Genomic DNA, 15249 nt, shown 5'->3' with positions numbered 1-15249 from the left:
TTGTTGCAAAACTTGTTGTCAACTACATCTCAGAGACATCTACGGTTTAGAAACCAGTCTTGAGCTATGTGGGCTGTGTGTTTGGTGTCATTGTCTAGTTGGGACACACTATTTCTCCCCATATTTATTTATTTATTTTGGGGGGGCAGGTGAGATGAAAATTGTCCTCTCATTTGCTCTAGTACATTGCTTCATGCAGGTGTCCTTTGATGACATTTTATGACAATACAGAAGAGCAGCCCCATATTGTGGCTCCCACCACCATACTTCACTGGGGGCTTGATGGGATTATTAATACATACTGTAGTGCCCATTTCTGCCTATTTAAAGTCACTGAAATACTCAAAGAAAATAGAGAACTTTTATTTCATTTGTGTTTGAAAATACAACTTAAAATGGTTTATTAGCCATAAGCATTTGGTCATGAAGACTGCACCTATTTATTATGAGCTTGTTGCAATGTTAGTGTTGTAAATCCAATTTAAAGGGCCCATATATTTTCATTTATTTTACCCCTAAGGTCCACTTATAGGGTTAAGTGTGGTTTTATGTTCCCAAATCAATGATAATTATTTTTTGCAAGACTATTATCCTCAGATAAGCGAGCTATTTTTGTTATTTGCCTTTAAGACTGATATATGTAAATTAGCTCAGTTCTGATTGGCCGCTCTGTACTGTGCCTTATTCCAAAAGCAGTAAAGGCTAAAACACTCCTCATAACTTCAGCGTGAATCGGTGGGGCTGAACTGCTGTATGCTGAATAAGCGTATGGATGTAAATATGTTGTTTTTTTGTGACATCATAGAAACAATGAATTCAGAAAGCTGTTTTAGCAGCTTAGTTTCCACATATGGACAGTACGGATGGAGAACTGAATGGTATGATTTGGTATGATATAAGCCATTTAAACCAAATTGGGTGTTTTTGCCAGGAGAGTGAAGTGTCATGTCATCACGCCCCTACCCCTGATCAGAAACACCCTCGGACTAAAGGACAACTAGTATCGTTCTCATAAAATGAAATGATTGTTTATTTTTGTTTTGATAAGGCTCTTTGTCTAATATAAAACTAGATTTTGTTTAAAGATCTAAAAGCACTGAACAGGGCAAATATGCAGCAGTGGAGGAAATCAGGAAAGTGCGTGTGCATGCACAGCATTGCGTGAGTGCACCTGCATCTAAAAGAATTAAATAAATGAAAGAGGAGCAGGTGGCTATGTCTCTGCCCACTGAGATCCTTTTGGTTCTGGACTTGACAGGCAACACGCACACACGCACACACACACACACACACACACACACACACACACACACACACACACACACACACACACACACAGAGTGAGTCACAGCAGTGAGTAAAAGAGGCTCTATTTCCCTCGGCCTTTCATTCCTCTCTCTGTAACCCTACTAATGAAAGGGGGCGAACCTGATTTGATGTGGCAGAGCTGGCTGCTTCACACAGAAAGGCAGAAGAATTTATGATAGATACATATGCACTGTCCAGTGAAACAGAGTGCTTGGTGTGCTGCCTATGTGAAGGTGAGACGGCAGGATTTAGATCTGCGCTGATAGTACAATTAATTGTTGAATCAACACTAACTAATCATTTTGCATTAATACTTTCCATGTCCAACATTTATTTATTCGTCTTTACGTTATAAGGCTATTAATTCAAATAACTAACTGTGAATAATTGCATTTGTGAAAATTTGACCTTAAGAAAGATTTTATTCCATTTAAAAAACAGTGCACTTTGATTTCGCTATATGAGTGGACAAAATAAAATCAGAATGCAATTTTCTTCAAAATATTGCTGATATATGCTCCTGAGGCCATATGTGATACTTGACTTAATTTGCTCCATTTGTTTTTGTGAAAAGCACAGTCGTTGATCAAAACTTCACATCTGGGTGTATCCCATCTGTAGTATTGTTTATAGCTCAGTTACACATGTTTTTCTAATTTCGCTCTTTTGCACAAGGACATGCTACTTTGCAGTCTTTTGCTTTTAATATAATCGATCTACAGCTTCCAAAAGTCTGAGATCATTGGTGAAAATGTTTCTATTTTGCATTTCTTTCTTATTTAATACAGTGTTTTTCATTATGAATTACAGCATCATCATAACAATTTGAGTGAATGTTTACATGAATTTCAAAATGATTTAGTATTTGGTCCTTTTGCAATAACTATACCTACACTCAGGCTGGCATGGACTTCCCAGGTTCGTGCAAAGTCCACCTGAGAGTTGTGTAAACATGCGCTTCAAAATGAATAAATAAATATATAAACATAAAAAATATCTAAAATCTAGAATATCAAGTCTGTAGTATTTTCATCATTTTGCTTGAGCTTAAATAGAGAGGCCTAGCAACAGTGCACAAATTTGAATATTTCTGCTTTATTTCAATTGTCATGACTTTACTTTGTCTGAAATATTTCAAGATTCTAAAACGTTCTTTTGTTTATTTCAAGGTTTTAAAAAAATCTGATTTTCCTTCCTTTTGGACTCCACTGTAATTAGAGCGCTGCTGAATCAAGATATTTTTAATACATTACCAAATTCGAATTGAATCTTGATCTCAGAATCACATTGAAGCTGAAAATATGTCACAGTATTGTCACACCTCTACAATACTGTAATGTATTGACTATCACATAAGGAGCTAATACCAATGGCAATACCCAGCCATAATTTTGAACATGGAAGAGAGTCTGCAGATGTGTTCACAACCAACAGGGGTTTGCTGAAGTTGAGAGTTTGGTTTGTACCTGGAGTGACATCCCTGACCAGCAGGGGGAGCTGTGTGGAGAGGGTGAAGCCATGTGAGTCCAGTACGGCGTCTCTGATCACCTCCACTGTCTCCTTCACTGGAAAATGCTGCTGACCACTGTCCTCTGAGCGACTTGACTTCCTGTCCCCCAGAATACGCTCCCTTTAAAACAGAACAGATGTACAGAGTGCAGCTCTCACACAAAAACAGGCCTATAAAGCACTAAGGCATTTGTCTTGGTCACTAAACAGCTGCAAGGCTAATCCAGACTGCAAGTAATGAAAGGTTATTTATGAAAATTAGCAGTAAGCAGACTGCATACCTCAATCATCATCTCTTGCCTTATAGCATGTCAAGTGGTCAGGTAAAATCAAACAGACTTGCTTATGTGATTTCTGTTACTGTATGAGATACAATTAGCTATAAAATTGAACAAAAGTAAATTGCCTAATTAGATCGTTCTGCCACTGCGGTGTCTAACGGTGTCCCTCAACTGAAGCAATGAAAATGACCTAAAATAAGCCTCAAAATAAACCACAAAAGTCGACATCTTTGTATTTCTATTTGTATGCTATATATGTACATTAACAGAAACAAGGGTGATTCTTCTTTTATTCTATTTTATATAATTATACATGAAAACAGCATTTCACAGCAGTGACTTTATATTTAATTAAATTCTTTTTATGTGGCTTGTTTTTCATTTTAAATAGTAAAAATGTACTAAAATGAAGTCAGTAGAAACATAAAATGTCATCAAAAAAAAACCAGAAGTTACTAACCTCAAAGGAAGAAAGACTAACTCTGAGAGGACCATGGTTAGTAAAACTTTCTTTTTATATCTCATAAATGCTGAAAGTAAAAAAAAAATTCCATTTTTTTCACCCACAAATCAGTGCAGCTTGAAGCAAGTGTGTGCACACAGTGGGTAGGCACACAGTTTGCACAATGCTTTACTATTATCTTGTACAATGCACTTTTCATTATGAGCCTGCACCATTCCCACATGCTCTTCGTGACTACATTAAAATGTGCTAGTCATTGACTTATTATGGTCATGTGGGCTTATCAGAGTTATTATATAACAATAAGGTGAATGACCAGCCACCGAACAAATGTGTTTGCCCCTAAAGGTGTGACATGATGTAAGGTAGTGTATGCACATTTCACAGGCAGCTCTGTCAGCTGTGGGGTCACTGCACACAAGAACTGAACCCAGCACAGAGCATGCAGCAAGCTGTGTAACTGCCTAAGAGTGTAAGATAAATGCAGCTGATTTGCAAACATAACAAACAAAACAAATACAATATATATAGTTGCAGACAGATTTGACAAATTATTAGCACCTTGTACTGTAGAACAGCAAACAGAAGCAAAGATAAATTTAACAGGACTCTGTTTACACAGCAGGGTCAACTGTTCATGCCAGATTTATTTTCCTTCTTTCTGTGCTTGTACTTGTAAAGAAATGTGCACATGTAAATGAACGTGGAGTGAAATGTAATGAAAAAGATCTGAGTGAAAGGGCTGATTATAGTCTGTAAACTTAATCCTCTTAACCGGCAGGCTTGTATTCAGTTATTAACCTTAAGACCTATTATTCAGTACCTACTATACACCTAATGTAAGTTAGTAACGTGCTAAAGTGTTAGTGATATAGTGATTGTAAGGAACTGACCTATAGGCACCTGCAGTTTAAAGGGTTAAAGAAAATGTTGGATTGGAAAACTGTCTGTTTAAATATCCAAGACTATCTGAAATTACCAGAACAGTGTGTGTGTGTGTGTGTGTGTAGCAGGTTTATGCCACATCACGAAGACCTTACATTGCATGCAGACCTTACAGACATGTTTTAAGATTAGTGTAAGGTTAGCATTTGGGTTAGTAGGCTAGTAGTAGTTATGGTTAAAGTTTGGGTAAATCTCCAGGAAATGGATGTCTATGTAATGTCCCCACAACTCACAGAAACAAACTGTGTGCGTTTTTATGTGTATGTGTGTGAACTGTACCTGCTGAGGGAGTCTCGTGAGCGGCGCAGCCATCTCCCGACAACCTGCTCCACTCGACGGACCCTACGTGGGGAGCGACTCCTGCTCCTCTCTCTCTCCTCCATCTAACTAGAAAATTTGAGAGAGTGTGAGAGAGAGAGAGAGAGAGAGAGAGAGAGAGAGAGAGAGAGAGAGAGAGAGAGAGATGATGAGGAATTTATGCTGTACAATAAATTCAAAACCACTGTAATTTTAAGTTCTTGACAGATTAGTATGCAAATAATGAACATAATGCACCCTTGTGATGTACAAATAATGAAGTGATGTTGCCATGCCAAATGATGGTATACCAGCCTTGTAGATTACCACTGAGCTTTATTTTTTAATCTTTTTATGTTTTTATTAGTAAGTCATTGGCCTCCCATTAAAATTGCTCAACTTGCATCCCTCGCGTTTTGACATATTTGAGCATACTTGATTTTTTTTTTAATATGTTCAGTTTTATCACCTGTGAATAAATATATTACATACTCAAAAACTGATTGGACTCATGTAATAACATGGTATCAGTAGAAAACTGCTTGGAAAAAAACAGGTCAGAAACATTTTAGAAATGTTTATGTATCGGCAGGTACTGTATGTTGCAAAAGTATTGTTTAAAACCAGAATAAATTGTTCAAAACCATTTATCTGGACAACCATCTGTCCAGATTTCTCCACAATGCCATTGAAAAGATTTGTCAAATTCTGAACAGCACACCTGATTTAATTTAGTGAAAGTTTAACAAACCCTGTACTGTATTAATACAGTTAATACCAGAATGTCATGAGGTCTGAAACTTACTATATTAATGTTATCTGCATTTTTTATTTCCATTTCTAATATTAATGTTTATGACAGCAAATTTTAATTTAATTAAGCACTTTAATTAAACTCAATTAAGAACTTTCATTTTTTTTTAATCTTTTGCACAATACTGTGAAAAATATCAGATGTCAGCTTTGGCACACAGTTTCTATATTGGCACATTTCTAGTGTCATCTTCAGGGATTAGTTCAAAGCTAGACAGGATAGAAAATACATATCATAATACATTATATACAAGATGGAACATATTCACCTCCTTACAATTACATATAGAACTCCTACTCCTCTCTCTCTCTTACGTATAAGACTTCATATATGTAAATAGCAATGGCACAGTCACAAGACAAGACAAGATCTGACATTTAGAGGACAACACACATCACTGCAGACATGAACAGACACATACAGCACTACAAGGAAAATCTATACACACACACACACACACACACACACACACACACACACACACACACACACATGCACAACCAGGGGTACAGTCTCACACAAACACACACACATTTAGTATTATATATAATAAAAAAAAAATTTCTCAACCCTAAGGTGACAAACACACACATGCACGCACACGCACATTTTCCTACACATGCATTGTCAATGGTGTCTTAGCAGTAAGAATGGACACACTCGCGCAAACACACACGCACACACTGTGCTGTGATAAGACATTCTCAGCAGTGAGTAGAGACACAGGGGGGCTGTTACAGCCTCAATTGCATCACTGATAAATGCCTTCAGCACTCTTGCAAACCACAGCTACACAGCTACTATCATTGTAAGTGTGTGTGTGTGTGTGTGTGTGTGTGTGTGTGTGTATACATCTTTAACCTTTGCCCTGTGTACTTAGGTCAGGTTGGACTCTGCAAGAATCGATCTGATTAAATATGATGGATGAATGTGCTAGTTAAACTAACTGATCGATAAGACTGCGCCCCATCTATAGAAATGCACTGAATCATAAAGAGAGAGAGAGAGAGAGAGAGAGAGAGAGAGAGAGAGAGAGAGAGAGAGAGAGAGAGACAGAGACAGAGACAGAGGGGTATGAGAAAGGTGGTTTGAAAGATTGAGAAAAAAGACAAACAGGAAAGAGGAAAGAGAAAGGGAGAGAGAAAGAAAGAGAAAGAAGAACAAAAGATAGAGAAGTATGGAAGTGAGAGAAAGAGTGAGAAAAACGTATGAAAGAAAAAGAGAAAAGTATGAGAAAGAAAAAGAAAAGTATTTAAGAGAGAGTATGAGCAAGAGAGAGAACAAACAACCCTGTTCAGAACTCCTCAAGCAAATTGAAGAAGCAGAGAGAGAGAGAGAGAGAGAGAGAGAGAGAGAGAGAGAGGGGGGGGGGGGTGAAAGAGAGAGAAAAGTGGTAGGAAAGGCTGAAAAAAAACCAAGAAAAATAGATAAAGTATGAGAAATAGAGGTAAGAAAGAAACAGAGAAAGTGAGAAAAAGAGAATGATTATGAGAAAAGAAAGGTATGAGAAAGAGAGAAGCATGAAAGAGGGAGAGTATGAGTATAAAGGAGAACAAACAGCCCTGTCCAGAACTCCTCAAGCAAACAGAGAGAGGCAGAGAGAGAGAGAGAGAGAGAGAGAGAGAGAGAGAGCGAGCAGCAGCAGGGAAAGCAGAAAGAAAGAGCTCATTCATGATTATTCAAAAAAAACCCACACAGCTTCCTTCCTTTCGTGTTTGGTCAGTGTCTTGGCAGCTGACATCAGCATCCAGCTTCATCATTTTCAAGTGTCAGTCTGAACAGTTTGTTTGGGAGAACGTACAAAGTCTCCTACATTACAGGTTCTCTCAGGGTAGATCTTCTAGCGTCCTGAAGTACAGAACTCTCCACAGTCCCTCTGAGTCTGCTCTTCACTCTCCACATTCAAAGCCCACCCTAAACGTTTTCTCACAACGTCCCTTCTTCATTTGACTCCTGTAGACAGTCTTTGAATACTTTTGCTTTATCTTTGTTTTGCTGCTGTTGTTATAGCAAAAGTCAGAGACCCCATTTTATTTATTTAATTTCAAGTCAGAACAGCCACTGACTACAAGCTATTCATTTTTCAGCATCAAGCAAAAAGCAGAAATCATACTTAACAGAAGATTACACAGAACTATGAAATATGTTATAACATTTTTCAGCATTTAGTGTGCCTTTATTACAGGTTTCATTCTTTGCAGAATACTTGCTTTTAGTTTTTTCAAAGAAATCTGCAGAGATACCTTTCCACACCTCCAAAGTTCAGTCGCAGAAGTTGGTTGCATTCAATTAGTTTGACGTGTGGACTTTGAGATGGTCAGTCCATTGAAAATACCAGCAGCTTCTTTGCTTGATTTGCCAACTTTTATTGTCTATTCTTTTCTCAGTAAAGGGCTTCTTGACAGCTAAACATTTCAGTCGCATAGTGTTGAGTTGTCTTCTCACAACGAAAGAAACACCTGTGGATTTTTTCAGATCTGAAACGAGAGTGGGGCTTGCACGGTTGTTAGTCCCATTTTCTCTATCACTTATCACATTTTTTGAACTCTTGTATTGGGAACCCTTTTTTTCTTTTGGTTTTACTCTTCCGTATGCAAGCTTATTATCTAATATTCCTATAAATATCCTCTAATAATGAATAAAGTAATACTTACTGGGCATTAAAGAATGATGTATGGTCTCTGACTTTTGCAAAGTACTGTATTGTCTAATTTTATAGTAATTATCATCATCATCATCATCATACCCTTCATCATCACCATTACGTTTATTAGTATTGTTGATGTTGATTCCTGTATTACTGCATTAAAAGAAAAAAGAAACTTCAGCACTTGAGAATGACCTGCTAAATATCTACAGGGATTATCCAGCTTGTGGCTTTTGCAGCACGTATGATAAACTTGATCAATCCAGTCTGTAATCAGAGCACTAAACCCTAAACAGTAGCAGCAGCTTCACTCAAATCCCTCTTCAATTCTGCACCTGCTGAAGCACTTCATTCACACTACAGCACATCTCTGAAGCAGTCAGTGCAAGAAAAACACACAATATACATGAACACATGATTACACACATACAAACAGCCCGACAAACCTTTTTCCTCAGTGCACATTAGAGACATCTTTGTATTGCACACACACACACACACACACACACACACACACACACACACACACGCACACACATGCGCGCACACACACACACACACACACACACCTTAGGTCAAGTTCAAACCATTAAATGGAGTATGATGAGTATGCGTGTGTGTCTGTGTGTGTGGGGGGTGAGCATTAGAGGATTAAACTGTACTCCCTGAGAGAGTCCACAGGGCGCCACTTCGTCACCCATGCTGATCCAGACTGATCCGGATAGAGCGGATCTGAGACAGGCAGCTGCTGTCACTCACTTGCTGATTGCTATCCTACTTCATAATGAAGGAATCCACATCTTTGGATCAGTGTTTGTGTGTGTGTGTGTGAGTGTGAGTGTGTGAGAGAGAGAGAGAGAGAGAGAGTGTAATTGTGCTCCTTACAGTGTAAAAAGCCATCCTCCCCTTTATAGACCAATCCATCAAATTAGTTCAAACTGTAATAAATGAATAAATACTGATATAATCTATTTAAGCCCATGGCATTAATTGAGAGGGCAATAAGCTATGTCAAAATCCTCCTTTAAGGGCGCTTTCTATCGGGAGGTGTCTGTCCCTAAATTTCAACTGTACATCTTTTTTCCAGTGTTTTTTTTTTTCAAATGTTGTTTGTTTTTGAAAATATATTTTAGAATTTTACACTGAAGTCAAAATGTTTATCACAGTTAGATCCCACTGTTTTGGAGTAAATATGTTCCAAAGCCTGAAAATCTGCTGTGTAACTTCACATACTGTGTACAACTGCCACTTTAAAGCAAAAACAGATAACAAGTAACAACAGATGCACTAAACTAATCACATAGTAGCGAAACACTTTTGAACTGTAGTACATATCTACATCTTTGAATGCGCGCCACATCTCTGAGCACCTATCTGAGCATACACGTAGGTACATGTGAATGTGTGTGTTTGTATGTGTATTGCTGAATCAGCTGAGACCCCCAGTGTCCTTGTGGACTCATTAAGTTGTCTGAGGTGACATTTCAAAGGAAAGGCTCCAAATGCTTCATCCATTAATACATGAGCTCTCTCTTCTTCTGCTGCAGTCATGACAGACAGACACACACCCACACTCAGCAGTCTCACCAATAGAGCCCTCTGATCCGTTACAATCACAGCTAAACTCTACTACACACACTGCTGCTACAGTCACTAGCCCAATCTTCAAGCAGCCCAATAGCAGTGAAGCACTTTAATAATAAATTACTCTATTAATGCTCCATGCAGTCCTTCTGTAGCTTTTCTATTGCGGTTTGCAATCACTACAATACACACAGCAAACCACTCACATAACTAACTTCACCAAAAAGCACTAGCAATCTGCATCTGTGTTTTTAGCAATCAGTCTGTATCCCAAAGCCAAAAGTATTATACTAAAACATTAAATGATTACAGAGCAATTCATAGTGATATGGTTCATTTGAAAAACAACTATAACACAACACAATGAGATATTCTGCTTACTTACTGCCTGCCTGCCATCATACACATTCATGCTAGACCTTAGAGGCAGATTTATTTGTAATTTTTATATCAGTAAAAATGATAGTACATCAAGTACGTCAAATGATTCCTCTTTGTTAGGAAGCACTTTGGTCCCAGTGGGTTTTTTTTTTTTACAGAATGCTACCATTACAGGGTTTTTTGAAAGCAGAATAGTTGCTGCATGTAATAGCATAGAAACTGTACTAATACACTGTACTAGTAGAGCATCCTAATTCTAATCTAGTCTATGTTAATTAGGGGTGTGAAAAAAGTTGAATTCTCTTTTGAAAAATTCTGAATCAATTCACAAAATGTTATAAATCAGATCTTTACATGAGCTCTGCATCCATCTGTTTCTCCGCATACTTTGTTAAACACCTTTCACCACGCTCTTCCATGGTCAGGACCTCTACAGGATCACCACAGAGCAGGTACTATTTTGGTGGTGGATCATTCTCACCACTGCAGTGACAGTGATGTGGTGGTGGTGGTGGTGGGTTAGTGCGTGTTGTGCTGATACGAGTGGGTCAGACACAGCAGTGTGGAGTTTTTAAGGACCTCAGTGTCACTGCTGGACTGAGAATAGTCCACCAAATAAAAATATCCAGCGAGCAGCATCCTGTGGGCAGCGTCCTGTGACCACTGATGAAAGTGGATGACCAACACAAACTAACCAGCAGCAGACAAGCTACTGTCTGTAATTGTAGAACTACAAAATGCACCTATAAGGAGGTAGTTTTAATGTTATGGCTGATTGCTGTATATATGTGTTACAGAAAGAATCAATATCAAAAAGAAAGAATCGATAAGAGTCAATATTGTACACTCAGCATTGATGGCATTAAACAGCTGGAAAGCACTGCCAAGTTAGTTTGTGTTTAGTGTGAGACTAAATATTATCTATAGGGTTTAAATCTGGACTATCATTAGGGCAAAACCATCAGTAAAACCATGACTTTTTCTGTGTTTTGGATTTCCTAGTTCATTCTACTTATTAATGATGAAATAGGAGTGAAATCATAACAATAATCAAAAATCCAGATATACTGAGATGCATCATGAACCATTTAAGGTGTGAGGTGCCTGGAGATTCCCACCCCTAATTCCCTAATATTACAACCTCCATATTACAAAAAAAATTCAAAATGGATTAAAATATCAAAAAAGAAATTAACAGCATTATTGTAATAGCAGACAGAATGCCTGACCTTATAATATTAGATCCTTCTTTTAATTATTTAAGGCTATCCTCAAATCACTTTAAATGCACCAGTGTCACATTTTGTTTCTATTTTCCGTCTCTTACTGCAAACGCCAGAAACTCTATACCTGCTAAGCCATACTGCATAGCTGCATAGCTCTCTCCCCTGAGAACGCAGCATCATCTGGCACCGCATCTACCTTAGCACAGACAGCATCTTCATACTGGCACAGCATTTCTCAACCTATATGCACTTTTTGATGTGTTTTTGACTGTGTATCAGTGGACTGGTTGCAATCTCAATTCAGAGTTTAGTGTATATGTTTTCTTACATATCACATATGGATGAATGATCACTTGCTTGGTGCACTGAATGATTTGGTGCAGATTTCAACTGATCTATATGGCATGCGGCAGTTTGTAGCTGACCTAAATGGCACAGAAGTACAACTTTGTTAGAGTAGGCTGACTGTATTGGCACTATATCTCGCTTTAGTCTCCATCAATTCAATTTCTGAAAACTGATATATAAATAAAGGACTTTCAGTTTGTAAACTGTGTGGTGGCTTGGCGTCCCTGAAGGACTGACTCTGCAGAGTTTGCCCCACAGCAACTTCCAAATAAAAAGATCAGAAGAACATCCGCAACTGCGGCATCTGCAGAAAAGTGGCTTTTTGCAATGCCCTGTCTAAAGTATATCTGCAACCTGGTGAGCTTGAGTGGACTCAGGAATTACTGCCACCTCTTAAATACAAATAAAGTAAGGAATATTTTTTATTGACATTGTCTCCAAATCCTTGTCTCCAAAATGGTAACACCTCCAAAATGAAAATATTCTAATTTAAGTTAATGTTACAAGATTCCAAGAAAAAAAAAAAAAGAAAAACAATAAAAATATAGAAAAGTTCTTTTCCCCCATAACAGTGATGCTAAAGATGCTATATACTTTAGTTTTTAAATAATTTTTTTTTATGTAAAACTACATGGTTTTGTGTATTCTGACAAAGTATTTTAAAATAAAAAGTACAAGTGGGCCCCAAACAAATAAAACATCTCTGATCATCAACATCTCTGATCATCTACAAGGTTTATGTTAGTGTCTTTCTTATTCTTATTTCTAAAGATAAGCCAATAATTGCACATCTCACTGCTCAGCTGTTGACTGCTACAATTATTGTTATTACACATGATTATACTTACCTGGGAGTGATTTGTGCCTTAAAAACTTCAAAACACAGAAATTCCTCAATCTGACTGGCTCTCACATCCTTCCTGCATGCACTGGCTGAGGGGTAGCGCAGGAGGGCCTTTACAACCATCAGGACCAATCAGATTTGAGATCTGCAAGGCAGAGGATGAAAAATCTTAAACAAAAGTGTGTGTGGTTGGAAAATATAGTGCACTAAAAAGGCATGTTCTCAAGTTGTGATGAAAAGAATGATGTAATAGGGGGTCATTTTTTTGGGTCAGGGTTTTGAAAGTCCTGCAATGATGGCTCTAGCCACTTCTCGAAAAGGTGCCACTAGGACTATGGTCACGCAACATTCTTTTAACACTTTGCACATGAATAGTAATGTTTCCACCCTGTGACCTAGATGTGCATCTCCTCCTTCAGGCCTTTTCATGTCCTATGATCTACTACATGGAGCTCTTTCTGAAGGTTTTACTTCTTCTACAAAATATTAACCAGAATATCTTCGCTGTCAAAAATAAGACCTCATATCTCAGAAACGGGAAAAAGCAAAAAATCATAAATTGAATGTATGTTGATGCAATGATGTTCAATTCCAAGCAAATTTAGACTATTTCTATTGGTACATTCATCATTAAAGAGGCATTCTGGCCTAAAACTTCCATTTAATGATGTTGGGTTATGTTGTATTATTATTGTCTAGCATTGCATCCCTCAGCTGTCTGTCTGCCCTGCAATGGACTGGTGACCTGTCCAGGTTGTATCCTGCATTCCACCCAATGACTGCTGGGACAGGCTCCAGCTCTCTCCATGACCCAGAAGGACAAACGGACTAGTAGATGTGTGTGTGTGTGTGTATGTATGTTTTCATCCGGGAATGTTCTCTCCCTATTATTCCCATCATGCATCATGCAAATACATTACAGACCAGTATGATGTTCCTGATTGCTTGTCTAGAGGGCAATAAATATGTGTGGTGCTGGCTAGCATTCGTGATATAGTGCTAACCTGAACTGATCATCAATTATTTTTCTTTGTTGAAGGAATAATTCAGCTGAAGAATTAGCCAGATAGCAAAAAAACATTCAAACAGCCCACCCTCAACTATCCACTGCAAAGCTTTGGAGTCCTTCTACCTTCAAGATACATCATGAGAAGGGTGTTTTTCTAGTCTTTAAACTAGGAAATATCGATCTATAGACTACTCTGGCACTGCTGTAATATGAAAACAAGCACGCTTAGAACAGATGTAGCAATAACTACATTTTTCATTCTGGCCAGTGACCCTTTCAACATTCACACAATGAATAGGTCAATGGACATTTACAAATGGCATGAAAAGAAAAAAAAAAAGATAAACACTAAAAAGCAAAAAGGTTAAGAGTTTTCGAATGACAGCCTCGCAGCAATGTATTTATCTCCTGCAGTAAAATCCCTCACTGGTCCAGAAGTCTTGCAATCTTTCCTCCTCAGGGACCTGGCTCTACTTTCCTTCTGTTCTCCTCATGGACCTCATTTTTGGGCATTTTTGAGCTCCAAGTCCAATCCCAGAGCTCAGAGGGCCTGCTCTCTCTGTCTCTCTCTCTCTCTCTCTCTCTGTCTCTCTCTCTCTCTTATGAAGCCTCCTCTGGAGTCCCTCCCCTCTTTTTAATCTAGGCTAACTGTAACTCTCGTGCAGACTGCAGGGAGAATGAATAATGAATTCCGTTATGGCAGCCACTGAATTGCACCACTGAACTGCTGTCCCATCCTTCAACTGTAAAACCCAGAGAGCCAAACAGCATGAGAGGGAGAAGTGTAATAATAGCGTAAAATGCACCTGTAAGTTTCAATTCAGCTGCATTTGTTTTGGAACATTGGAATTAATTACAACAGATTATAAAAACATTCAGTAATGTATGCGCTACATTTCAATGGTCTACTTTCAAACATTAAAAAAAAAAAGTTTTTACTGCCTGTTAAATGATTCTCAACTGAATCGTGGTGTAATTCAAGTTTTCGTGGTACACTGGCTAATTTCCAAAAGACTAAAATAAAATAAAAAAAATCGAATCACTGTGAAGTCAAGAGATTTAAAAGCAGCTTACAGGTTGGTTGTAGAGAGCTATGGAGAAGAATTAGAAATTATTAAGCAGGGAGAAAGGAAAAGAACGAGGATGAAATAATCCTGGCATTGACAGAGAAAGAGCAAATAAAGCATTGAGTAAAGACTGAAAGAAAAGCGGCAAGAGGCAAGAACAAAATGGTAAAACATGCTTTATAGCACAGCCTATTAAAAAAGAAAAGAATGAAAGAGAAAAAACAGTGGAAGCAGCATGAGTCCTGGGGAAACGGGGTAAGAAAGGTGTCAGAAGAGGGCAGGACGGGTGGGGAAGGTGTGAAAAACAGAGCTAAGGAGAGGAATGAGTGTGAGAAAGAGCTGAGCAGTGCAGAGTACAGTAGGCAACGTCCGCAATACAGCAAAAGCTCTGTGCCACAGCACATTCATCAGCAACTGGTCAATGGCAAAGAAAATACAAACAAACTAATTGTATGCGCACTGATCTCACTGCTGTACTCTGCCCCCAGTTCCGTTAAACAGCTGTGCTTTCTAAAAATACAGTTGA

At 38.2% G+C, this 15249-nt stretch overlaps 1 protein-coding gene across 5 annotated transcripts in view; it reads right to left on the bottom strand.

Annotated features, from left to right (window-relative positions):
- frmpd1b (FERM and PDZ domain containing 1b) overlaps window positions 1-15249 on the bottom strand; it is a 43203-nt gene that overhangs the window by 17988 nt on the left and 9966 nt on the right. For all 5 annotated transcript variants that reach the window (XM_037540527.1, XM_017704060.2, XM_017704059.2 and 2 more), the window contains 3 exons: window positions 12652-12792; window positions 4786-4893; window positions 2775-2938 (listed from right to left, as the gene is read on the bottom strand). In XM_037540527.1, the coding sequence (XP_037396424.1) occupies window positions 2775-2938; window positions 4786-4889 (268 nt within the window). In that variant the 5' untranslated portion in view covers window positions 4890-4893; window positions 12652-12792. The remainder of the gene's footprint in view (window positions 1-2774; window positions 2939-4785; window positions 4894-12651; window positions 12793-15249) is intronic.

Source organism: Pygocentrus nattereri, chromosome 8 (genome assembly GCF_015220715.1).
Source record: "Pygocentrus nattereri isolate fPygNat1 chromosome 8, fPygNat1.pri, whole genome shotgun sequence".
In the NCBI taxonomy this organism is placed as follows: Eukaryota; Metazoa; Chordata; class Actinopteri; order Characiformes; family Serrasalmidae; genus Pygocentrus; species Pygocentrus nattereri.
This window is presented reverse-complemented; position numbering and strand designations above follow the sequence as displayed.